The sequence below is a fragment of the Mus musculus genome, chromosome 7 (assembly GCF_000001635.26).
Source record: "Mus musculus strain C57BL/6J chromosome 7, GRCm38.p6 C57BL/6J".
NCBI lineage: Eukaryota > Metazoa > Chordata > Mammalia > Rodentia > Muridae > Mus > Mus musculus.
The window spans coordinates 134878922-134906035 of NC_000073.6; the positions used below are offsets into that span (position 1 = coordinate 134878922).

Consider the following 27114-nt stretch of genomic DNA (forward strand, 5'->3'; position numbering starts at 1 on the left):
AGACTTTCTGTTGAATTTGCTTTATAAAAGCAAGCTGTCATGGAAAAAAAAATCACAAATGGAAATGTGAATGAGCTGTAATTATTTAATGAGCAATGACAGTGTGGAGATGGATCAGGAAGGATATCGGCCATTTAAGATGTGAATTGTTGACACATGTGTCTGTCAGTCATCTGCCATCCTCAGGTCCCCTCTCTGCTGTTTGCAGAACAGTGGGACCACAGGACTCCTGAGTGTGTGTCACCTTGGCATCACAGTCTGTTCCAGCTGGGGACGCATACATTAATGTAATGCTACCCTGTTGCTCTGTGAATTTAGATTAGCGGGGGATCTTCACAAAAGCATCCCTGACAAGGGGGACAAAAGCCTCATCAGCGGGTCCTCTAGGGTGGAAACAGAGCAGAAAATGGTTTAGAGAGCGGTTGTACTCAAGCTGCACCACTCCATTGTGCCCCAGCGCTTTCCATCTTCTTGGGCTACTCATTTTGCATAACTGTAGTCGAAATTGTATAACTATGAATCAGCTGGGAAGGTATAACTGATGGCTCAAAATGGATTTTTTTTTTAAAAATAGAAGTTATTAAAAGAAAACATCCCGAGTAGATGTGTTTCATTAGAAGTCTTATTCCATGACATCGTCCAAGTTAGTACTGGGAATGGGTTTGCTTTTTCCATGGGTTTATTAGGTATTCAGTCTCTGTCTGGTTTATACAGAGTTAGGAGTGGGCAACCTCACACAGAAGTGGCCAAGCTGCCACAGACAATGCACAGCCACTTTTATCCACCTCTGCAGTGTTTTTATGTAAGTGCTGCTTTGCACTCTGCCATGTGGCATTTGTTTAAGTAGATTGTATTTGAAGTGACCACGGGAATGCATTTCATACGCGAGAAAATATTTCTTGATCCTAAGTGTCATCATTAAGATCAATCTGTAACTTAACTAATAAAATATAAACAAAGCACTTGGCAGTTGTAGAATGGAGAACATATAGATGCTGAAAACAGGCTATGCTATATAACCCTAATACTGAATTAAAATGACTTTTTAACCTCTGCTCCACGTAGAAGTTAAGACAAACCCTTAACCATCAAGAAAGCAAGTATGAAGAATGGATCTGTCCTTAGACATCTGTGGCCACAACCACATGAAACAGGTGGCAGGAGTACAAGTCACCATCAGAGACTCTTGTGTGGCACATTCAGTTTTGCACAGGGCCTGACGTTACATTCACTGTATTTGTCTCTTCCTCTTGGAAGCCTGTCTAGACTCCCAGGATTATAGCATTCCTATCCAGGATGTGTGATATTAGTCAGGGACAGTGATTTTGTAAAGAGGTGGCCAGATCAGCCGTTTGGTGTGACCTGGAGCTACTCACAAGCATCTTCCATGGGACAAGGCAGAGAACAGTGATTAACAAGCAGGGATGTTCCTTCTCCTGCTGCATTACTGGGTTGCTTCTTTCAAATGATTGGACTTCCATTCTGATAATGAGTCCTTTACAAATGTAATTGGGTGAGGACAATGTCTAAAGCGTTTTCTTTGGCCTGGGTACACACGAGAAGACTGAAAATTACCAACTCACTTAGGCAGAGATGTGAGCCTCCCCTAAGGAAAGAGTCCCCTGGGCAGTTCTCAGGGACGGGGAATGTCTGTCTGGATTGTCCCTGTCTGTGACCTTGAGAGCCTCTGCCTCACTGGACTCAGTCTTGGACAAAGTTCAGTACTTGTTGTAGGGCATGGATAAGAGCAGAGTGTTTGACGGGGGAGTGGCTGTCTTGGCAAGGGATCACTATGAGAGCCTGTGGTGCTTCTGCAGGAGACGAAGACACTACTTACAAATGTTACCTCGGGGAGGAGTGCCATTTCACTAAGTTTTAACATAATTTTATCACCAATATATTACTTCCCTTTCCATGCGCTTTGGTGTTGAAATTGGTGTTTTCTTGAAGTGAAAGTATCAATGTGCTTTTAAAATTCCTTACTGTAAAAAGATCAAATCTTCATTTCTAGAAATAATATATTATAGATATTTCAAATGGAAGGAACTTGACTTTTGAATACAGGCATCACTCCAGCTGGACAACTATATTGGTGGCCTTCAGATTTTCATTCTCTTGTCTGCACAGTGTGAGCACTGACTTCACAAGGTCATTTATACTTAGTGCTGGCAGGATGATCCTTCCTGCTTTTTTATATTGCTGGGTCCTAAGGTTTTGTTTTTTACTTCCACCAAAGTTGCTCACTACCAGTGGGCTTACAGCAGAGGAAATAAAAATCACGCCATCATCCGAGTGAAATTCTTGCATGTGGAAGTGCTTTATATTAAAATTACTAAGGTGTTTAAAAGCTAATGAGGAGCTTTCCCATGACCTGTGACCTTCCATAACACATGCTACCCATTATGGCTTAATTAGTTTACATTAATTCACAAAACTGAATGACATTTTTGGCATTTGTGTTATATAGCTATTTGTCTTCCAATAAGTGAATTGGCTTCATACTTATCTGAGGCCAAAGATATGAAAGGTCTTTTTTATTTTTTTTTTATTTTTTTAAGATAGGAGATATGGGTGAAGGAACCTGTTGCTGTAGTCTTGAGCTAACAGCACACCCATGAAACTGCCTCCATTGGTGGCCACTGTGTCAGATAAAAGCAGCCTATAAAATCAGCCCACCAGTGTGTGGGGAGTTATACCCTGGCGAGTGGCTAATCGATGCTGTGGTGAGGTTCACGATCCTTGGTTGCTTCTCCTTCTAGCTTACTTCTATGCAAGGCAACAAGCCAAACGTTCATCTGGGTCAGGGGTGGGCATATAGTGATCACTGAGTACACTTGATAGTCTTATCTGTTTGAACCTCACCAGAGTGCCTTCTAGGTCAAGTATCTATCCATTATTATTTTCTTAGATTCCTCCTCTCCCCGCACCCCTCCCACCCCCAAATACAGAGGCGGAGAAAGAAATTTGGTAGCCACACAAATCATTACCTTTGTTTTTTTTATTTAAAAATTAATAAATATTTAATGACAAGTATAATAATTTACTCTCTATACGTAATGCCATGTGTACATCTACATAGGAGGGGACACTGAATTTTTTACTTAGTTTTGTATGAAACTTTTGAGCTCAATCTTTCCAGGAGAAGGGTCATCCTCTGTCTGTCACTGGCAGGTCGTGATTCAGCTATGAAATGAGCTTGCCAATATATTTTGTTTCCAGTTTGGGGAGATGCTTTTCTTTTGAGGAAGAATTGCTTCATCTTCAGAGTTTCATTTCTGGTCCTCACATGTCCAATCTTTTTATTTGGGGCCCTAGCCTGGTTGGAAACATTGACGTCACAGGTAATCACATATGCTCCCATGGAGACAGATGTGCAGCACAGATGTGTAGCACTGGACAGAAAGCTGCTGAACCCTTCCATTCACTTGTTGAGAACATGGGATTCTTCAAACACAGGAAGAGAAAACTGTGAACATTTTTATAACATCAGTTAAAAACAGTATAAAAACATGAAACACGTGTTTTAAAGTTTAGTATGCATGAAACAATTGCACTTCCTTCAAGGTACCGGATCAGCTTGGTCAGGGCTCTTCTCCCACAGGCCTGTTTACTGCTCTTCTACAGATTCGTATTCCTGTAGGGTACTTCCACATAGGCATGTTCCACGTTTGTGTGCATGTGTGTGTGTGTGCGCAAGTGTGTTTTGCATGTGTGTGTGTATGTGTGTCTTGTGCGTGCATGCACGCACGCACCTGCCCTTGCATTTCAAATTAAGCACGCCTCTAGTGTGGTGTGAGCAGTTCCCAAAGAGTCTTCACACAAAATATTCTTTTAGCTTTTTTTCTGTTAAAGCTTGTTGTGTAACTCAAATGTTTAGAACTAAATGAAACTCTTCAGTCCAGAGGACAAGCATGTGGTGAGCCTTAGCTCTTACCCATCAGAAGGACAGGACTCTCTCCCGAAATTGAGCAGCTGCAGGTTTGCAGTCTGATCTGCCATCAGCATCAGTTCCAGCTGAAAGTGCTGGACCAACACTAGGTTTTTCTGGTATGCTTACAAACTATTCAAAACGTTAAGTTATACGAAAAGGGGGGAAAAAAGGCAAAGGAAGACCCCTACTTCCTACGTGAAAAGCAGAACACAGAGAGACGTCATTAATGCACATGAGGAGTTTGGTTTCTGTTAAAAAGGTACTTGTATAGGTGCAAAGAAATGAGCGGAAAAACGGGGGGTGGAGGTTCGCGTTGTCACGTGAAATCAAGAGAGAACTCTTGATTATACGGCAGATTTTTAAAAATGCCTAAAACCACCTGATTCACAGCTTCTCCCTAAGTATGCCATTTAATACAATTTTCTGATAGGCTAAATGGAGGCAATGGTAAGTTTGGCCATTGGTAGCAGCTAAGGGAAACAGGCAGTTTCTCTCTGCGATGGTCAGATCTCACACAGTAGTGACAAAGCATAAAGAACTATATAAAACACCTGGCTGCACTCGCTTGGGGATAAAGAACATCCCTGGGGATTGAGCTACAAAAAGAAAAAAAAAAAAAAAAAAAGAACCAGGGCTTTCTGCCGCAGCCTAGGCACCCGTGATTTATAGGTAACTATATTACCCATTGTGTATCTCTGTCTGTTTCCCAATTCTTGCCAGATTCATCACTTGGCCTTTGGGTACCCAAAGAATAAAAACAAGTTCTAAGAAAGCTTAGTGTCCAGGAGCTCTGACCCTGTCAGCTTGCAATGATTGAAGGCATATCATGACTCGGGGTGGGGGTGGGAGTGGTTCCTGGCTGCTGGCCATTTGGGAAATGAACAGTAAACATGTCGTCCATCTGGAGATGAAGAGGGGTCTAAATCTGTGGTGTCAATTTGACACTGAGATGTGGTCACTTGGCTTAGCGCTACAGCACACAAAGGCAGATATACATAGAGTCACATTTTTCGAGATTATTCATGGTCTCCGACCACTTGAAAAAAAATTGTGCTTTCTCCGGAATTGAATGTGCTGAAAACTGCACTCGCCCCTGCTTATTTCATAATGAAAGGTAAAAATGAAGTCCTTTGCCAACACAAGGCTTGCTTTCTCTTCTCATTTAAAAAAAAATAATAAAGAGCCAAAAATAATGAGAAGTTCTACTGTCTACAAAGACAGCCTGCCGTATGGAACACTGGCATCTCGATACAAATTCTTAGGTAAGGGGGCGCTGTCGGGGGTTAGAGTTTTTCCTTATCTTTGACTACGTAAGTTTTATTTCAGACTTTATACCCCATACCAGTGAACTGCAAAGGACAGCTGGCAAGGGGCGACAGTCACTCCCTTGCTGCTGATTATCTGTTGGTGCGAAGGCCTTTTTGGTACGCAGGGCGAGAAGCAGGGAGCACGCGTTGGCACCGCAGTTTCCTTGATCCTATCCGATTCGGAAAAGGACTCACTTAAATCCCAGTGGGTTTAAAAGACGGTCTGGGTCTTCCCGAGCCCACGAGTCTTAAAGAAACCAGAGTTTCCACCTGCCATGCTTTTTGGACTCAGTTTTGGATTTTTGCTTGGGCGTGGAGGAGTGAGTCTCCTGAGGGTAAGGCGAAGGGATGACCTGAGTTTCCTCGACAGGGTGCAGTTTTCTCAGCACAGGCTGCAGTTTGTCTTCTTGTTGCTTAAAATCCAGCTCCACACTAGAAAGATAGAACACAGGGTTAATGTGTGGCCCAAGAGATCCCGGGACTGCCTATCATGGCTATGTTCATTCAGAGTAGAATTATAGTATAACTGCACTGTTCAGTAATACACAGGTAACCATGATAGCTTTACTATCAAGCACTGTGATCTATTCCAGATTGACTCATTTTCTTTGGAAAAATAAGTTACTTTCTCAGGCAAGCCTCAGTGAAGAAGGGGCTTGCCAGGCAAGCATGAAGATGTGAGTTCCACCCACAGCTCCCACTTAAGAGCCACGTGTGGTGGTGTATGTCTGTAATTCCAGGGCTGGGTACGGGGCAGAGTCTGGGCAGTTCCCTGGAGCTCATCAGCCAGCCAACCTGCCAATCAATGAGCTCTGGGTTCAGAGAGAAACCCTGCCTCAAACAGTAAGATGCCGATTAAACAGGGGCTCCTCTCACAGCTGATTGTCTCTCTTCTGGCAGCTGACATTTGCCAATAGCTCTTCAGTTAGGGGAAGGACTTTGTAGCCACGTCTCTTGTTCATGCTGGGATTTTGTGTGGCTTAAGTTTACACAAAGACTGTACATGTTGTCTCAGTGGCTGTGAATTCATATGTGCAGCTGCCCTGTTGAGCAAAGAGGATGTTTCTTTGTATTCCCTGCCTCTGGCTCTTAGACTCTTCATGGTGCCTCAGTGACTCCTGAGCCTTGGGAGGTAGTCCACACATCCAAGAAGAAATGGGCAGCACCAACTGGTCTTGATGTGTAGGGGGCGGGGTAGTGGTGGTGGTGGTGGAAGGTGAGCTTTGAAAGTAGAAGTGAGAGGAGTTAGAGTAGGGGGTGATTATGATAAAATACATTATTCAGAATTCTCAAGTTATTAATAAAAATGAAATTTAAAATAAAATTGAGAGCTATGGAGGCAGATGTGTGACTTCTGGCCTCCACATGCACACACGTGTGTACGTGACCAGAAGACCATGTATATGCACCATACACAAAGAATTTAAATCAAAGTCCATTATGTATCTGTTGCCTCGACACATGTGTGCACATGACCAGAAGACCATGTGCATGCAAAATGCACAAAGAACTTAAAGCAAAGTCCATTATGTATCTGTTGCCTCAGAAAATGCGAAAGTCAGATTGAACACACTATCTATCCGGAATTGTCCACATGGATATCATGCAAATTAGTTAGCCACACACATGGGGAGAGGCAGAAGTCATCACATGCACACACATGACACACACATGTGCAGTGCATCAGGCTGTGTGTTCCCATGTAACCACCTCCAAGCAGAGAAACCTGCCGGCTGGCACCACCATGAATCCTTGACTTGGGCTTGCCTTCCTGCAAAGTTGTACTTGTCTGAAACATTCTTGTGGACCACAGCTAGGTGAGGACCCTGGGGAGGACTCCTGTGTGTATCGCTTCAGCTCTACTGAAAGGCTTCTGTTGTTATCAAACACAGCTTCCCACGAAGCAGCATAGATAGTGTTTGGTCAAAACAATACAAGATTGTAATTACACCCTGGGAGCAAGAGTGTGCAAGGATGTTTGTGTTAGAAAGATAAGATTGGAGATGTGTTTCAAAATATACACTGCTACTTAGGAAGATGCTGGAAGGAGTGCTGTCCGTGTGCTGCAGTTGTTATTCGTGTCTTTGGGAAGGATGATGGTCTGCTAGACTCTGCTCCTAATGGATCCTCTGGCCCACTGTGTTTCTGTGATGGTGTGGCACTGGAGAGCCTCTCTTCCCATCACCTGCTTTTTAGATCATATGGTTTGGACTAGGTCTCTGGAGTCTTCCACTCTGTCCTCTCATTTTATTCAGATGCTAGACTAAATGTCAGTAGAGTTCAGTGACTGTTCATAACATTCTGTAGCCAGGGGGACCGTCCGTGAACCATCATCTATAAGCACAAAATCCTATCCATTTAGAGAACCATTAATCCCAGCCAAATTCTGACATTTTCAAAACACAAAACAGCAAAGCCGTATTATCTGGAGTCTTAAAAATAAGTTCAAGCCTATTGAATGGGCCAGTTTATGATTTCTAACTTCCATACAGCATTTTCCTTATTGTCAAAAGCTGTGATATCACTGAGGTTTTTTTTTTTTTATTTTTAATTTCAAGAAAAGTTAATGGCTATTCTCCTTTTTTTTTCCCATAAGAAGCTTTATGTTCACTTACTTTAAGAACAGTGAGCGTTATCTGTGTCTGTGTGTACACGCGTGTATACATGCACACATGCATGTGTATGGACGGCACAGCAGGTGTGGAAGCAGAAGACAGTATTCAGGAATCTGTTGAAATCCTCTCTGAGACAGATTCTAGTTCCAGGAAGGAGAGTTGAAGCTCATGTGCCACCTATCTAGAATGTGTGACAGTGACAGTAGAGGCAAGGCCCTCCTATGGGCAGCTGTGCAAAGTGCAAACCTTAGGAGATAATGAACCTGTGACAACCCAGCCTGTCTGGGCTGTGGTACCTGAGAAAGCAGTAGATCCTGTCTTGGTTCAGGAGTCTGGGGAGCTGGGCTGAGTTAATTCCCACATCATCAGTGAGCTTCCATTGACTCCAGTTCAAGGAATGATAATTGCTGTTTTACCAAATTCTAGAAAGAACACATTCTCAGACCTACAAGTCTGTGAAAGACCATTTCACTATTAGTGAATAGTTTCCTTATTACTTTGTTCTTACTGTTGGGTGTTGACTGCACATTTTGCCATTGAGTCTGGTACTGATTAGAAAAAAAAGCATTAGAGAATTCTCAGTCTGGATGCTTAGGCAAAAGAGCCTTTCAGGAGTCTGTGAGATGTGACAGTTAGCTAAGCTAATACTGAAACACGCCTTCCATGTCAAGGCCATTTCGGCTGTCCCAGGTAGCTTTTCATTTGTTACAACGGAGCATGTGGCTAGCACTTGCTAGACTACCGTCTAATCCTGGGCACCTGCAATTATTGAATTCCCATTAAGCAACTACATTGGGAATCCTGTCATTAACCAATTTATCACACCGTGGAACCATGTAATCACAGAGTAATCTAATCTGAGTTCTTGTTAACGAAATGACTCGACTTTATCTGTTGAGCACGGTCCTGTTTGCGATCATTCAGGATACTGCAGTCCGCAGCAGGCTTGGTAGAAGAAGATGGCCACCAAGCCTGGGAGTTCCTGCTGGGACATGCCTGCAGTGGGGTTCAGGGACACAGTGATTGTGAGCCCTGCCTCTCCTCACTGCTGGCTCTGTGCCTTCCAGGTCGCAGTGTATCTGTCTTGGGATGGTATGGATGTATTATTACCCAGCCTCAATCTGGATAGGTGAACTCTGGCTGTTAAGTAGCAAAGATGTATATTCTTCTGCGCATAGCTGCCTGCTAGCAGTTTCTTCTTGTCCAAGTGCACTCCGGGTTATTTGGGGTCTGCAGTAGATGGCGGAGTGCACAGAGCAGCATTACAAGGTTAAGAGGTATCTGGTTATCTCTGGCTGCCTTAGAGCAAAGGTTTCTTTGATCTTCATGGCCAAACGGCCCCTGCTAGGAACTGAGGTCCTGTCTACTGCAGAGCTGCAGAGCTGTTCTGTCTCCAGTCCGCCATCTCCGAGGACAGCCACATAGAGTTTAGGGAGGCCTGCCTGGCAGAGGGCCGGTAGGCCCAGGCTTTGGTCTTTCTCTTAACTCTGAGATGATGAACCTTCATCCACTTCTATGTGTAATGTGATGGCTGTCATCACCTCCTTTCCTTGCCTGCTCCCTGTGGCCATTCTTTTGCCCACCTGGGGTACTTTCTCTGGCTCATTACATGGGATGCCACATTCCAACCTCCTATCACCACCCCGGTTAAACACAGTCTCTGCAACTTGACTACAAATCCTCATCTTCTATCTTTGAGTTACTTCTTTGGCTTGCATTAAGTTTGGGGAATTTTGCATTGGCTTTGGTACTGGGAACTGGCCAGTGTTTTCTGGGTAAGTGGGCCCTGGTGGCATCAGATAATAGGATGTACCTTGTACTGAATGGAAGAGAAAGATCCAGAGACTCTGTCAATAGCTATTGTGCCGGGTATATTATTGAACTCCTCTAAAGATTTCCTTTTCTTGCCTGCACCTCCATTCTCTTTCGAGAAATCTAAAACAATACCTCCCATTAGGGCTGCCCAGTGAGCAAAAGCCCTCTTCGCAAGTGTTGCAAAGCCTTAGCTACACTCTTCTGTAGCTCCTGGTGGTTCGTGGCCAAAGGATGGGAAGTCATTCCATTTCTTTAGTTAATCATTTTGTCTTAAAGATAAGTTTTAGTTATGAGAGTTTATAATAATCACTGTTCTGTATATTTCTTGTGTATGTGTACATGCATTGATGCATACATACACATGTTCCTGTACATGTCTGCATGTATATATAAAGGCCTGAGATTAACCTACCATTTCTCATGTGCCATATGCCTTTTGTTGTTGCTGTTTGGTGAGCCTTTGTTTTGTTTTGTTTGTTAAACAATCTCTTGCTGGTCTGGGACTTGCCAAGTAAGGCTAGGCTGGCTGGCCTGCTAGCTCCAAGAATTTGCCTATCTCCTCAGCACTGGGATTTTCAGTATTTGCAGGATGCCTGTGGGTTTTTTGTTTGTATGTGTATGTGTGTGTGTATGTGTGTGTGTGTATGTGTGTGTGTGTGTTTGTGTGTGTGTGTTTGTTCTGAGGTTAGGCTCAGTTTTGTTCCCTTGCTTGCAAGGTAAACACTTCATCAACTGAGCTATCTCTCCAGCACAGTCTGTATATTTCTAAAGAAGTGAAATTTGCCATTGTCTACATCTCAGGCTGTTCTTCCAGCCCGTATCTAAGCTTCTGTTTTCCTTCCTGGGAAAGATGCTAAGTTTCTTATGAACACTTCTCCTGGGCACTTCATGGGAGGCAGCAGGATAGTATTCCAGTGCCTCCTTTCGCTCGTGTGAACCTCCTGCAAAACTTAGGTTCTGCCAACTATTGTCCATACCTCCGCTTAAATGAATGCCTCAGGTGATGTCTTTCTCCGCTTCTCAGTCTAAAGCAGGAAAGAGCTAAAAGCAGGTGAGTGTGGTCCCCAAGCTCTTGCTTGTTTTCTGAAGTGGAAGACCCCAAATCTTTCATTTCTCCTGCCTGTCGATGCCCCGTGGACCTGCGAGATTCAGATCCCAAGCCTCTGTCTTTAATTCTCTTTGAGTTAGATCACAGAGTCTCTGGTGCTAACTGTGACTCTGCACATCTTGCTCTGCCACTGTGGATAAATCATCTCACCTTGGGGACCCCAACTCCCTTGGCTGTGAAGTGGTGATTGAGAGTCTTCTGCTCAGAGGGCAATTCCCAAGAGCGGATGCACTGTGAGCACGGGGAGCTCTCATCCCAGGTCTTTGGCTATGATAAGTAATGTTTCTGCGTAAAGCACCTAGTGGGGGTGCAGGCGACGACTGTCTGGACATGTCCTGTATGGGAAAACACCAGCATGGTCCAGAGGAAGCTTGTGGTAGGGACTGTCCCAGGCTGGGCTCTCTTGTGTGCTTGAGGAATCTGGGCAACCACTTTTCTTTCTCTCTGCTCTGTTTATCTACATCTTCAGCCACTTCTCCGGGCAGTAGAAGACACAAAATCCAAAGTCGCCATCTTTTTTCTCCGAACATTTTCCCATAGAGCATCTGAGGGGCAGCCTTGTCCATGTTCCTAGACACACGCAGACTCTTCCTTTCTCTTCGCTGATCCAGTGGCTCTCACGCTGCTCCCCTCCCCACTGTCCACACGTTCTACCACCCCACTGCAGAACCGTGGCATTTGCCCTTTGCCCTTGAAATAGCTGGGTCTTGGTCTTGCCACTTCCAAAGCTTCCATGGCCAATATGACAAACACCTTGTCTACATCCTGCTGCTGTGTCTAAATTGAGGTTGCTCGTCTCCCTTTCCTTCAATGGGTTTTCTAGAGGAGTTTAGTCTGCCTACTCATAGGTCATACACAATACCCTGGTGTGCCATGATCTGGCCAAGTGTTCTCCATGTCTATCTGGGAATCCACTGAGGCACACACATGCCACATTGATTCCATCTTTCACTGTGGTTTAGCCAGTGCTGGCCTCCCAGAGCGGACCCTCTGGATTTACTGAGTCACAATAAACTGAACTGAACTGAATCTCCTCCCTTCCAAACTCACAGAGCTGCACTACCCAGCCTGTGTTGTCTTACATTTAATGTGTGTTCAATTTGTTGGATTCTGTTTATTGTGTATTATATAATATGTACATAGCATATGGCTGTATTTTTATCTCTTATCTCTATATAATATGTATTGACCTATATGAAGATATGGATCTCACTCCCACTGAGTGTTGATGGTTTATAATTACTAGCTTTTTAATTTTTATACGTAGATTTGCTATCCTTCCCCAGCACTGTTCCATGTATTCTATATCTATTTATAGCAGTCCTATAAGGCTTCAAAACACCAGACATAGTTTAGTTGCCTATCCAGTAATATTCAGTTATTGAGACTATAAAGATATTTGCTATGACAAAGGCATTATGAGTATAGTTTTTAAATACCCATAGGTTGTAGCTACAAATCAACATACATCGTATACAAAGCTGGTTAAAAAGAGTGATCTTCCAGAATGTATCCTCTCACTTTTCCCTGGCCTTTGGGAATATGCTTGTCTGAGGCCCCAACCTGTCCGTCTTACCTGCCACACCAGGTCTTATGCAAGTGCCCATGTAAGAGGGAAGGTCAGGCCAGTCACAGCCCTCAGGGAGCCCTGCTCTGGCCACAGGGCCGCAGAAGTAAACTCAAGACATTTTGGTAAGCTCTGCCTGTTATCGCTTCCCCCAGGCAGGCAGGAATGTGGCCAGCCGACTATGAGATTATCATATGAGTACTTAGCATGTCTCATGTCATCCTAGGAGAACTTGCCAAGATCATGCATTGTAATTAGAAGGGATCAATCATTTATTAAGTGTAGACAGTCACACATTGCCATTCTATCCTCAGTGACAAGCATGGCTTTTTCTCTCTTTGGGGTGTAACTGCAGTGAATTCCAGAGAATGCCCAACTTTTATCCTATCTGAAATCTACTCTAGCATGCCTCAAGCCCCAGGTCGCAGGACTTGGTTATAATCGGAACCCCCCCCCCCCCCCCCCGTCCTTATTCTGGATGCTCCTCTGCTGCTCTGCTCAGACAGGGACACTGCTTCCTGGATACTTCTGGGCGTGAGTTAAGCAGCCTGCTTCCGAATCCTCGGCAGGCTCTGTTCCTTTGGCCTTGGCTGAGAGGGCCTGGGGACCACGGGACTCAAAAATCACTGAAACCTCCCAGAGAATGTTTTCTGACCCAGCTCAGGAATTAGGGGCAAATCTGAATCCTGTATTTTAAGCCCTAGAAAATCCCCATATTCATCTAAAACCACAGGGCATCCGTCTCCTTATGAAATTGACAGACTTTTCTTTTTTTGGTGCTAATTTGGACTTCAGGAAAAAGGATCTCTAACCTTCACCCCTTGATTTAACCAAAGGCCAGGGCTGTGGATGCTCTGGGGTCTTCTGCCCTGAATAAAATATAAGTCATTGCTTTGCCAGCAAGATGTGGGGATGTGGGCAGCTTTTACTCTGTGCCATTGTTAGCTTCACAGTGTCTCCAGAAGGGAAGCAAGGTGTTTCTGAAGGTTTGAAAAATCCTTACATTCTGGGGGCGGGGGGCAAGAGATAGATAGTGTATTTTTAGATTCTAAAAGAATACTGAGAGAGATTGGATTATTAGCGTTGGGAATTTTCAAGAGGAATTTTGAGGCCTGTCAAAGCTATTCTTCTCCCCTGACTTAATTTATTTTATTAAAAAAAATAGTTCCTTTATGCTGGAATAACATTGTGTGAGGTATTGTCTAAGGGTTCCTTTCCATCACCATCACCGTCCCCACCCCCACTTAAACAATGTGAATTAGAATACAGCTATGTATGTTAGTTAGATGGAAGGCACATTTCCCCCATCTCGGTTCAGACTGCTAAAGAACTCAATATGCACAAGAGGAGTAATTGAAGCGGCGCTGGAAAGGGTATTTCCACTAAGAGATAATCGTCGGGTGACATGGGCTGCAGCGACACTGCTGCTCCAAGTGGCTATGGAGATAGCCTCAGACTGGCACTGGCTCCGCATACAAATGCAATTACCTCTCTCTACAACAAGACTTCATTAGCTATGCTGTGCCCTGCTCCCTCACCCCGACGAGCTCCTTTCTGCGCAACACTGGGCACCAGTGAAGAATCCTCCTTCGTCGCATATCTTCATGTCTTTCCAACCATATATTTTGTGTGCTCATCAGTGGTGTGTGGTAATTTAATCGGGAATGATATAAGAAAGGGCAGTCATGGTCTTTTTGTATACCTTACTCTGTCTAATCATTTGAGTGTGTTTCCTTCATCTTTCCTAAAACCTGATCATCATTTTGGGTAAGAACATGTATCGTTAAGGCGTTTCCTTCTTGGGAGTCACATACTGTCCTCAAGTTGCTTCCATGGAGCCATCTTTATTGGAGATGCTCTGGTACCTGCCAGTTCCTAACTCTCCAGCAGAGGGAGCTCTAGAAAACATAGCTAAGCCACCTTCTCACACCTACCCCCCTCATTGTCTGGCATCCCTCCATGGTGTCCTGCCTCTCCCTTACCTCTCTGTGTCACATGATGAGATTATGACACCTTATAGGACAACTTACAAGTTCTCCCGCACCCCGGAGTTACAGTAAGGCTGGGTAGGCTGGGCTTCCTCCTGCTACCCTGTCCATTGACTGCCAGAGTGATTGATTACTGGGGTCACTTGAAGCCACTTTTATGGTGGCCTTGATACTATAAAAAATGAAGCAGGAGTAGGCAGTTCTTCCTGAAGTCTGTCCTAACCCTGCTCAAGAAGAACTTCCTGTCTGGAAACAATACTCCTTAGTTAATCAGTGTCAACATTATTACTATCTCTTACCTCTCGGTGCTATCCCCCAAAGCCTTTGAATCAAGCCTGGCTCACTGTTGTTTTCATTAAAAGTCACACATGAGAATTCACCCCCTTTCCTTTCTCTGTTATTGCACCATTACTTTATGAATTAACCAGTTCAGAAAAAGAGGGAACGGGCGGATCTGCTAATGGTCTCTTTCATTGTTCCCTTTGAAACCAAATCTGAGCACAAGGTGAGTCACTGGAGGTGACATCAGATTAGTCTGACAGCAGCACTGCTGGGATAGGCTGCAGGCAAAGACTGCCATTTATCCTTAAAACATCTCTAAACTAATTAAAGCATATTTTGACAGGAAGTAGGGATGATATGGCAGAAAAGTTTTACTTAAAGGAAAGTCCAACTCAAATCTCTTTTAATCTTTCTTTATGCAGAACCTCTCCTTCATTTGAATATCTTAGTTGGTCCAGATCACAATCAAAGAGGTGTCATTTTAGGGGAAAATGTGATTTTTGTCAACATTTTCCATTGTGAAGAGCTAGAACTGTCTGGTGCTTGGCATTGCAGTGAGCTAGTGAGCAGTGGGGGCAGCGGTCAGTTGTGGGCAGCATTGCATATGCACTTGCTGATGTGGAGACAGGATTTTTGATGGAGAGGTGTGCTTTAAATGGCCACATATTCCCCGCCATGCACAGGCCCTGTCTGAGTCCCCAGGCCCTTTCTTGTTTTGTATTTGTAAATAATCAGCTTCTTGGATTTCAGAGTTGGAAAGGATTTCTTTGTAATTCTGTAGGACTTAAAAGGGGAATGAATACCAGCCCACAAGAAAAGGGAACACAAGCCCTGAACCCCAGGCACCCAAATCTGAGAGCCTGGGTTTGACATAGCAGTGCTTCTAATCTTTGCCTGGTGCCACTTTCCCCTGAAGCCTTTATTTCCTGAAAGCGCTTCATGACCTTTTGTCCTTTGGGTATTTTTCTCAAGCCCTGTATATTTCCATGGCAAAATCTTATTTCATAGTGAAGTATGTATTTTCTACCCGTGACAAAGGCACACATGTATTACAAGACCAGATCCATCCAAAAGTAGGTAGCTTGGTCTTGAACACAATGCCCTTCCTGCCTCCCTAAGCCAACTGCTCCTAGAAGCACAGGGTTTTTTCTGCTTTGTGGAGAAGACAGCTGGGTTTCCAGTGTTTAAATGTGAGACAGATGGGGTCAAGTTCATTGTCCTACAGGGCTCTCAGTCTGCCAACAAGCAGGTATGACAAATTGCAATTTGGGGACATTGGCAGCTTTCATGGACCCCTGTGTCCTTCAGCTTCTAAGATAACCACAGACACGTGGCATTTAAAAAATCTCCCAATTTGGAACCTGCTTTAATCTTTCCCAATCCCACACATGCTTCTAGCAGAGGAGAGGCTCAAATTATGATATAGGGCTATAGATCCTCAACTTAAGAATACGGTCCCTTCTCCTTAGTAAAAACATCAGAGATTGCAAAGACTCTGACCTTGAGTTAAGCTTTTACCCTTTGCTCAGATTGTTGTCATAGAGACAGTCATTTCTATCTCCCATGTGAATCGGGTTTTGGTGTTCAGATGGGACCCTGAGCTGCTGTACCTCATTAACCATCCTTGCCCTTCCTTGGGTGATGCTGCCAGTACCTACCCAAGGCCTCTGCTCTTGAGTGGACGAACAGGCTTCCCTCTCTTTCTTTTTGACTCAGACCTTTAGTTGTTCTGCAACAAAATGCTTGCCAAAAAAATATGTTTTTACTTGTTCCTTGACTTGTTTATGCTCTTTATATTCATCGTTGATATGATGTGATTTGAATATTGTAACATCCAGTAAGTTATTCTTGTGTTTGGAAAGAGGGGCACTGTCACAATATATGCACAAAAAGAATAGGGGCAGCTCCAGGATACAGCCAGGCTGCTCTGTAGTCTGGTTCAGTTGCATGGCATGGCTCCATTTTCAATACAGAAAAGCAGCCATGACTCCTGGAAGGTAACTTGAAACTCTTTTTGGAGATATCTACGTTTAGTGAAAATTCTCAGGTCTTACTGCTAAAGACTGACCACACCTTAAATCATACAGGTGTGAGATTTCAATGCTTATAATTTAAATTGAGATGACATACTTATACCAGGTAGATAAGAGTTGCTATGGATTCCCCCAAGGCAGAGGGTTTTCAGTTAACAAAAATGTTTACATTTTCCTTGGCTTTAAGGTCTATTCCTGTGAACCTCAAGAAACTCTTGTGGCATTTCAGACATTGTGAGAGTCACTGTTGCGTTTTATCTCTAGTAAAGGTTCACAGGCGTTGGGTGTAGCGGCACACACCCTTAATCTCAGCTTTTAGGAAGCAGAAGCACCTGGATCCGGGTTAGTTCAAGGTCAGCCTAGCACATCATGAGTTCCAGGACAGCCAGGGCTAGGGAGTGAGACCCTGTCTCAAAAGCCAAACCGAACACAGGACGACAGCAACATCAAGGTGCGAGTTGGCTGAGTTTTGTCCGTCCTACCTGATGGGACCTTCCATGCCTTATTGAGCAAGTGATGAAGACTTGCGAGACTCAGTGGAAGAAGGACTTACGGGACGGTGGAAGCGTGAGCTGGCCTGGAGTTAACATGCAGAATGTTCTACAACTTGCTCACTAAGCCAGAGTAGCTTCAGTGTGCAACTCAGAGTCTGTGGAGTTGAAATGTGTTTTCGTTTCGTATTACTCTGAACGGTATAATTTTCCACTATTTTTTCTGGAAGAAAGAAGGGAAACTCCACTCTTCCTCCCACCCCATCCTCTGCTAATGCTTTGGCATTGGTTCAGGGTCTGATGGAGTCTGTGAGGCACTAACAAGCTTCTTCTCTATCCTGTTTGTGAAAATGCATCCTGCCAAATCCTGTTGTTAATGCAAAGGTCTCCAGGAGTTGACTGGTTTATGCAGTGGGACGAGGGGGATCAATCATCAGGACTCAGACTTTCTTCTTCATGAGCCTTCCTCTGAAGATGAGGAGGACTCTCATCTTCTTCTAATGTCTGGACACTTACTGCTGTTTTCCATGAGAAACCTTTGGTTGATGTATTTGGGTTCCTGTAGAGTGCTGGTCGAGCCAATTCAATACTCTAGGCTAATTTCCCCCAAAGACAAATTCTTATCCTTCTCTGACTCATTAAAATCACCTTTAATATCACTTTTTATACAAGTTACCCCTGGATTTAGAGCTAAATTTATTTAAATTATTTTCAGTTACCTTGGACAGTGTGCTAATAAATTCTTTTTCCAGTCACCCACAAAATGTTAAATAGTTTTAGCCTGAACATGCTCACCCCATGAACTTTCTCTAGAAATCTTTTCCATTTCAGACTTCTCACATTAGGTGACTGGATGAACTCTGGCCCTGGAAGTGTGTTACTCCCCAGGGAGGAATTGCCTAATAAACTTGCAGGCCCTAACTGTATTCATGTCATTCGTTAAAACTGGAATGTCCTGACTAAAGCCACCTCACTCTTGAATCAAAGCTCTTATCCACAGTGTTCATGGTGTGCCAACGTCCTACTCGGTGTGCTCATCGGGCAGCTGCTCCCTCTGAGTCGGAACAAGGAGTTCTCGACTGAGAAGCTTTTGTGTGGTGCTTGATGTTTTACCTTCACATGGACAGCAACCAAGAACAATCAAGAGCTTCGTGCCCTGGCTGTGGTTGCCCGGGGCGTCCTGGCTCCTTCCCTGTTGCCCATGCCTTAGGCTTTAACTTATGTCTCTACAGAACCATGGCATAGGATGTTTGCAACATGGTGGCCTTCTTCACCCCACCTCTACTGATGCTTTGGACCCAGTGACTTTATTCTCATGGGCTTTTCTATGCATTACAGGACATCAACAGCATACCTGGTACCTGCCTCCTCATCAGATGCCCGTCATGCATACCTAGCTATGACCAATGTATCCCTTCAGACTCTACTCACCCACCATCCTGTGGGAGTCAGAATCACTGGGGTCATTCAGAGTCTATGTCTAGCTGTGATTTCTTCTGCTAGCTCCCTCACAAAATTTCCACGGGACCCAGCTCCTCTTTTAGAGAACCGGGGCCCTATCTGGGATGCTCAGCTTGGGTTACAGCCATATCTATGTTGCTTGTCAGCACGGACCTGATGGGTATGAGCCCACGTGGCCTGAAGCCTTCCCACACTGTCCAGGTTTGACCTTTTTATACAGTGCTAGTGATGTTTGGTTCACTTAAAAAAAAAAAAAAAACATAGGGGAGCAAGGAGGACCCTCTCTAGATTTTTAGGCATATTTAGCTACTAAGTTACTACTAACTTTTTTGATAATTTTATATCTTACTGAAACTTTTTTTTTCTAAAAGAAGATACCCAGATAACCATTAGTGTAAGATAAAATGATAACCATCAGTAGATACAAATCAAAACCCCAATGAGACATTGCCTCAATTCATAAAGACAACACTATTGTTAAATGTTGACCAGGATATAGGAAAAGGCTGTGTGCAACCATGATCACTGTGGAGATGCTGTTGGTGGGAATGTACATGGTCAGTCACACCTCTGTGGAGATGCTGTTGGTGGGAATGTACATGGTCGGTCACACCTCTGTGGAGATGCTGTTGGTGGGAATGTACATGGTTGGTCACACCTCTGTGGAGATGCTGTTGGTGGGAATGTACATGGTCGGTCACACCTGTGGAGATGCTGTTGGTGGGAATGTGCATGACAACAACCACTATGGAGAACCCTACTAGGTGCACTCAGGAAGCCAGAATTGCCACCATAAGGGCTACACCATTAGAAATGACATCAGTATATCCCAGAAATATCTACACTCACCACTGCCGCACAGTTCATGCCAGGAAGGCATGAGATCCCTCTTGGCTCTTGACTTAAGTCATATTTAAAATGAACTAAACCATAACACCTGTCACTGTGGCCACAATTTATAAAACTTTCACGACCCCCCCCCCCATTAGTTTTGACCATGCCTTAAAAATCTTAAAATTACTGTCAAGGACCTAAAAATAACTTTTACCTATTGAAGATTTCTGATCTATTCTAGTGGGTGTCAATTATTACAATGTTTAAATCATAACCAAAACCACATGGCAAACAGTTGTAGTTTCCTAAGAGAGGATCATGTCATGAGACCATGGACCTTGTAAGCTCCTTGAAAAATACCTGTACATGCTGTGTCCAGAGCTGGACCTATCCCATACAGTGTGGACTCAGGCCTTTGATCTATACCATCCAAAGGGCTTATGTTTTACTGTTTTGCCAGACCGCAGTTCTGTACTCAAGACTATAGATTCCAAGGGAGCAAGCCATCAAAATGATACTTGTTCCTGAGCCCACAAAGGTGCATTTACAAGATAAACGTGTGTATGCTCTCCTTCATCCTGGGGTTGTATACCTGGGGTTGAGGGTTGGGAGTTGGATGGAAGGATGGCTGTTTAGACATAACCTAGAATTATGGTCAAGGAAGGAATTTTTTTTTTTTTTGGTCTGATGGAATCTTCCCAGCATGGCCCCCAATGATTCTTGCAATTGCAGTTGTGGGTAAACAGCATTTGTCACTCAGAATAACAAAGTGGGAAGAGAATGTTAACATACCTATAGATAATACATGCACTGTTCCTGCACGTGTCACAATTAGCTGTGTCTTGCCCCGTCCGATATGAAAGCCTACAAGATAAGAACAGGAGAGTGTTACAATCGGTGGCTGAGGGTGGGGGGGTCAGTCGCTGGCCTCACAGAGCAGAAGCCTCAATTCAGACGCCTTCCCGGTATGAGATGCTTGTGATCAGAGGAACTGACGCCTGTGTGTTTACCACTCTGCTTCTGTCTCTGCCTTTATGGTCCCAGCCAGTACACGTCTACAGCCAAGATGTCACTGAAATTAAATGTAGAATGTGAACATACGCTTCTGGATGGAGTGTGCAATCTGATTGCGTTATAAGCACGGGGAGTGGAATGTTTCAAAGTAACTTTATGTTTATTGTACTTAAAAAAGGAAATCTTCCAGGAGAAAACCATGGGTTTAGAGGCTGACAACTGCCTGGTTTTATGACCTTCTTCCCCTGTTCTGCTAGAGCAGGGGGTGACATGCATGGACTCTGGGTCAAATCCTAACCCCATCCTACATTTGTCTAGCATGCCCAGGATGGATTTTACATTGTTAAATGCTTGAAGAAGTATCCAAAGAATGCAGTCTATAACATGATTAAACTATGTATGTCTCCAAAGGTTTCATTCTGACCATAAATATTGTGATCTTATACATAAATTAATATGCATATAATTTCCTTGGGTTTGTTTTTGGTCTATAAATCCTAGACTATTTCCTCCATGGATGTGTAGAGAAAACAGCTGCTGTTATCTGTGAATGTATCTTTCCCATTGTCAAGATGTCTGATGCATTCTCTGGCTGTGTTGCCTGAAAGTAATGACCTAGTAAGGACAGAACATGGCAGACCTCTGCTCACCCTAGAGACCAAGCAGGTTTTTGAGGGGTAGGGGTGTGTGTGTGTGTGTGTGTGTGTGTGTGTGTGAGAGAGAGAGAGAGAGAGAGAGAGAGAGAGAGAGAGAGATTCTGACTCTCATAATAAAATAACTAAACTGTATTTTTCTGTAGTATTATATTGAAACATGCTTTGCTTTGATGGGGGAGGCTCTTCATTTTCTTAACCAGGTCAGGGTTGCCTAGAATACATAGCTCGAACCATTCCACCTCCCAAATTGTTTTATATGGTGCTTTATACTCCTTCCCAATGACCTTAGTTGGACTTTCTGATCATTCTAAGACACACACATACTTTATTCTAAATATCATTCGCACCAGGAGTCAAACACGAACAACTGAATCTGTCCGGTTGATGGTGAGAGAAGCTTTGCCATCTGGATTGATTTCTGACCACCTCAGGGACAGATTTGCATGGATAGCATCTCCCAGCAAGGCAACCATGTGTACACTGGCTGTGTCAACACCAGTCTCTGTTTGTGTCACCTTTTTCTGCTGTGTACACTGTGTGTGTATGCATTGTGAGTTTCAAATTGAAAATAACATTTGTTTCCTCATTTATATTTTGTGTTCTGTAAACATCTGACAGAAGCATTGGCCGCTCAGTGCTGACATTGTCTTTGTGAACTCAGTAAATACAGGCATGACTTTGAGATCAGTTCAGTTTATTTGAGTTTGGTGGAGTTTATTTGTTAATCAAGAGACCATATTCTGCTCCCAAGTGTTGCCAAACATTTCCTGTGATGAGTTGCATTGAAAGAGAGTTACAATCACAATATCACTGTGTTCAGATTGTCTCTCTGCTATACTGGGTACCTTTGGACACCCATATCCGGGCTTCCCACCTGAGCCTCATATGCTACCTTGGCTCTTCCTCATGTATGACTATTTCCTGGTCTTAGCTCTTTTTCCCAAGTGGTAAACCCCAAGGATATACCTGTCTCCTTGTTCCATCCTAGCCAGAGCCCCCTCCATCCTTTTAGGTATGTACAGTGCCCTTCTCCATCCTCCTGAGTATGCACAGAGCCACTCTGTTTTCAGTATCCTCATTTGAGCGTGGTCCTCAGCTTGTCCTTGACCATAGCCCCCATACAGCAAGAAGCCCACATCCGTGCTTTGACATCCTAACAATGTCTGTCCATTCTGATGTCCTCTCAATCTGCTAGGCTGGGTTTCCCAGAAGTGCTGCTATCCTAATGGGTATGAGCAATAGACCAACCAGTGAGCCTTTTGTGTTAGTCACATCCAAACTCTAGGTTCTTAGAGAAGGCTTCTGTGGTCCCAAAACCATCGTTTGAGACCATCATTGGTATACTTCAAGCTTCTAGAATCTTCCTGCCATAGATCACTACAACCTCTACCACACCTGATCAGCCTCACTTCTCATCTCTGCTCAGTCACCTCCAAGCCTCAAGAGCCTTACTCGTACTAGTGCCTGGAGTCTTCCAATTAATTATTCTCCTCTCATTTATGGACAGGATCTAGCCACACTCCAGGACCAGGATCTCATTATTCTTAGACCCCAGGCTTCTGATGCTCTGTGCTGCCTTGCCTCTAGTCAGGGACCTGTGTTTTTCACGACATGTAATTGGCAGCTTGGGATATAGTCGGTGAATCAAAAAATGACAGGACAAAGGCTTCAGGCACCAAGAGAGTCACAAGAGGACCCTCTGTCAGGATGGTGGGAGGCTTTAGAAAGACACTGTCCTTTCCTAAGCTCTTCTGAGCGCACTATGCTAATCACTTGTAAAAAGCACACACCTTCATCCCCATCAGTTAGCAAGTACCTACTGAGTCAGGCATGGCTGTGGCTATCCAGATGATGGTAAGTGCTTGTGAAATGCTTACAAGAGGTAGAGTTCACCAGGGAGGGTTGGATGGTCTCCCAATGGTGGCCAGTTACATTTCTGTTTTTCTCAGTGGTATTTTCCACCAGCTTTCCCTATCAGAGACTTACAATCCGGGCTTCATTACCTACCAGGACCTCTCTCGGAGAGACCCTTCTCAATGTTTCCAACAGTTTCTTTCATATCCTTTCTGTGGTTGTCATTTAAAAGAATCAAACAAGTCAGAGAGGGATTAGCTTGTGGTAAACTGTAAAATGCTGACCTTTGCTGTGTGGCTAACTCACCCCAGGGTTCCTGCCAGCAGCTCTTGTCAATCATTGTCCCTACTGAAATTTTATCCATCAAAAGAGTGCTCTCCAGGAGACTTCTCAGTACAGTACTCTTGACTTAAGACTCTGTTGTGCTCAGTGCTAATTCATCTTGGACCTCCCAAGCTCTAGGATTTGGTTTCACTGATCATATTAAGGCCACATTAATAACTGGGAATATGTGAATTGGGTCTGTGCTGCAAATACAGAAATAGCAGACTCACTCACTTGAGGGCAGCGAACACTAAGTGCCGATCAGAAATGCCCTTGCTTTTCCCTCCCTCCTTTCCATAAGACCAGGAGGTGAAAGGACTGTCACTCTGTGTCACTATTGTAACTGAGAAGAGCAATGCCAAGCCTCAGACTACTACAGCAAGAGCTTCCTCAGGGGCAATGAGTCCCTGATCTCTGGTGAATCAGAAGTTCACAGACGTAAGTGCTTAAGGCACTGACCTACAAACAAACCAGGGAGGCTGAGAAGGCGCTGACCTTGTAAAGTTTTCTTCCTGACCGCATTCAGGAATCCACGCTTTATACTGGGTTGTAAGTTCATTCGTGATTCAAAACCTGGTCCCATTGGATTGTTTGGATAATAAGACTCTGGCTCCTACAGTCAGAAGTGAGTGCCACAACGAAGTGGAAGGATAAATTCTGAATAGTTTTAGTCACACAAGTTGAACCCTCTGGAGTCCAGTGGCAAACATATTTGTCCTATGTAATAAAGATAGGGTAACTGTCCCACTGTAGTGACCTGTAAGTTTATAGCCTTAACAATAACACATCATTAGACTTGAGAAAATAGGCTCTAGCACCAAGGACAGCACCCGGGCCGGGGGGGTGTGTGTGGCGGGGGGGGGGTCCCTTAGGGAACAGGCTAAAGCCCATCTCTCTACCTTTTTGCCCATCCTCATTCCTGAGTGAGCGCATGTTATCTGGGCATAAGTAAGCAAGCCTGCGCAAAGTGCCTGCATCTGGAATAGCTCTGAGTTTCAAGCCTCAGGCACCTTTCTCTGTTTGTTTAGAACAGGACCTCTTGTTTGCCTGGAACAAGTAGACTGGGCCATTTGTGAGCACCCAGGGATCTGCCTGTCTTAACTTGCCATCTCATGATCACTGGGATTATAAGAGCATGCAGATAAAACCCTGCCTTTCACACGGCTTTTGGTGACTGACCTCTCATGCTTGCAAGGCAAGTGCTTGGATGACTGATCTCCATCCCCAGACCTGTGTACCCTTTAATCTTGGCTCTAGCATACCAGTCTAACTCAGATCAGTCCAAATCAGCCACCCAGAACTTGCTTATCTTTGATGATGCTCTTTAGCTACATCTTTGTCTTAGAATGGGCTTTATGGAAAGGTCCGGGTAACTAGACATAATTGAGTACAGTAGAATTTGGACAAGAACTTGGTGTTCTAGGTAAACAGAATTTAGACAAGCTCAGGCCATAGGGGACCAGTTAGGCGGTCATTTCTGCTCTGATATGAAACCTTATTTCATCAAGGGTTTACATCATTTATAAAAGCATAGTGAGTACAGTCTGCAGAGTACAGCCTGCATCTAAGGGTGTCCCTGTTCAGAGAATCAGCTGGATACTTCACTGTAGGGGCCAGCCAGCACTCACTGAGTTGAGTTCAGTTCTCTAGTCTAGCTACTGAATGCTTTGATAGTAATTTGCTTCAGTTCTTCAGTTGTTGTAAGTAAAAGTCCCTGAACATATAAATATAAATGTGTGTTTTTCTACAAGTGTATCCCCTTTCATATGTACAAGTGTATATTTGTGGGAAAGCATTGGTAATAGTTCCTGTGCGGGATTCTCCAATGTTTCCTTTTACCGGAGCTACATTGTGAAAGAAACAAAGAAGGGAGACACAGAGCTGAATTGCTGCAGTGGTTTTTATAGCATCCCATAGTGATGCTGAAGGAAGAAGGCTGGCTGCCAACCTCAGCTGAGGTATACCAAGGTGCTGTCCTGGCTCCAGAGATGCCATAGGCCAGGAAATGGGAGAGAGAGAGAGACAAAGACAGAGACAGAGACAGAGAGAGAGAGAGAGACAGAGAGAGAGACAGAGAGAGAGACAGACAGAGAGAGAGAGAGAGAGAGAGAGAGAGAGAGAGAGAGAGACAGACTACCTGCATCTCCCAAAGCTACTGGGGAAAGCTAGGTGGTATGAAGGGTAAAGGGGTGTCAGGGAAGGGTGGCTGGGAGCTCCCTTTAAATCCCCATCCAAGCTGCTTGCTCCCTTTGACAGCCTGAAGGATTCAAAAGAGACAGGACGCACAGTTCTTGAGTAAAAACAAGATAAAGCAAAAGCCAAGCACTATTTGTTTGGGTAGAAGGAATAAAGACTGAGGAGGAAGAAGAGGAGGAGGAGGAGGAGGAGGAAGAGGAGAGTCTGGATAAAATGTGGAGGAAGAGGGGCAGGGAAGAAGGAAAAGGAGAGGTATGAAGAAGGGCAAGGGGTGGAGAGGAGGAGGAGGAAAAGGGAGAAAGAGGAAGAGGGAAGAAAGGAGGGGCAGAGAGGAGTAGGAGAGGACAGGAAAGAGAAGGAGGAGTACATAAAAGAGGAGCAGGAAGGAGGAGGCAGGGAGGGGGACGTCCATCATGAGGTCACCTCTCCCCATGCTTTTATGAGGAGCAGTGTCGGACAAAGTTCTAAGATCTCATAGAAAAAAATGTCTGGGAAGGGGAAGTTGGCTTTCTAGTATTAACAGTAATGTTGACTTTGTCTTTTGACCGAGTTCTGTTGTTCCTGTAGTCACAGTGATGCCTACATACTTTGCTCCATAAAACCTTTTTACTTTCATGGTACTGAGAATCAAACTCATGGCCTTGCACGTGTGACAACAACCTTGGCTGCACTATGAGGGATTATTGCAGTCAAACATGGTAGAATGATTAGAACTCCCGCTACCAGGGCAGCAGAGATTGATGGGGGAGGGGGAAAGGGGGGGGTATTCCACCAAAGTCTAGGAGTTCAAAAGGAATGGGAGATGCAGTTCAACTGTTCAAAGAAGTAGCGGTGGGGGTTTGGGCAGGGAGAATAGGAAAAAGGTAGGGACAAGAAAGGAAAATGGGAGGAAGAGAAGAGGAGGGCTGGAGAAATGGCTCAGAGATTATGAACACTTGATGTTCTTGGAGAGGACCCAGGTTAGGTTTCTAACTCCCATACTACAGCTTACAAACCATCCAACTCTAGTTCCAGGGGATCCAGCACCCGTTTCTGATGTCCACAGGCACCAGGCACTGTACACAGTGCACGTACATACATGCAGGCAAAACACCCATCCATGTAAAATAAAACCAAGCAGATCAGAATAAAAGAGGGGAAATGTAGAGAAAGCAGAGTGATCTTAAGCTCTCAACCTCAACCTCCCTGGCTCACCTGCCTTGGTGGCTACGTCGGTCTCTGTATTAAGTCTGTTTTGCCTGCAGCACTTGGGAGAAAGGTTTCTCTTGGCATTGCCTGTAATGCTGTGTGTTGTGGGTCCTTCCCCCAAAATTCTACACATCCCAAGAGACAGCAGTGACCTTGTAGCTTATTCACTGTCTTCTAAATGGTGCATTCATTTTCAGCAAGGTCACATTTCTAGTACCAAACAAAAGCATTTGGCATGATGCTAACTTTGGGGGTGACCCTCCAAGTGTGGTTTTTCAAAACACTAGTTACACAGAGTGTTGGAACTGTCATACTGAATCAACACAAAGGCTGTGTCCTAATCCTGTGGGTATGGCCCTCAGCAAGAGATGGCATTTCTTGCAAATATGCAAAGACCATCTCTGTTCTCTGTGATAATGTATGTTCTTATCTAATTTATCCTCTTAATTT

At 44.3% G+C, this 27114-nt stretch overlaps 2 protein-coding genes across 4 annotated transcripts in view; one reads left to right on the top strand and one right to left on the bottom strand.

Moving 5' to 3' along the window:
- Positions 1-27114, top strand: part of Dock1 (dedicator of cytokinesis 1) — a 502961-nt gene that overhangs the window by 208235 nt on the left and 267612 nt on the right. The window lies entirely within an intron of this gene.
- Positions 2987-27114, bottom strand: part of Insyn2a (inhibitory synaptic factor 2A) — a 56523-nt gene continuing 32395 nt past the window's right edge. The window contains exons 3-4 of one of the 3 annotated variants that reach the window (NM_001143802.1): positions 20225-20296; positions 2987-5670 (exon numbers count right to left, since the gene is read on the bottom strand). In NM_001143802.1, the coding sequence (NP_001137274.1) occupies positions 5487-5670; positions 20225-20296 (256 nt within the window). In that variant the 3' untranslated portion in view covers positions 2987-5486. The remainder of the gene's footprint in view (positions 5671-20224; positions 20297-27114) is intronic. The other 2 variants (XM_017322443.2, XM_006508103.4) reach the window with 2 other exon arrangements.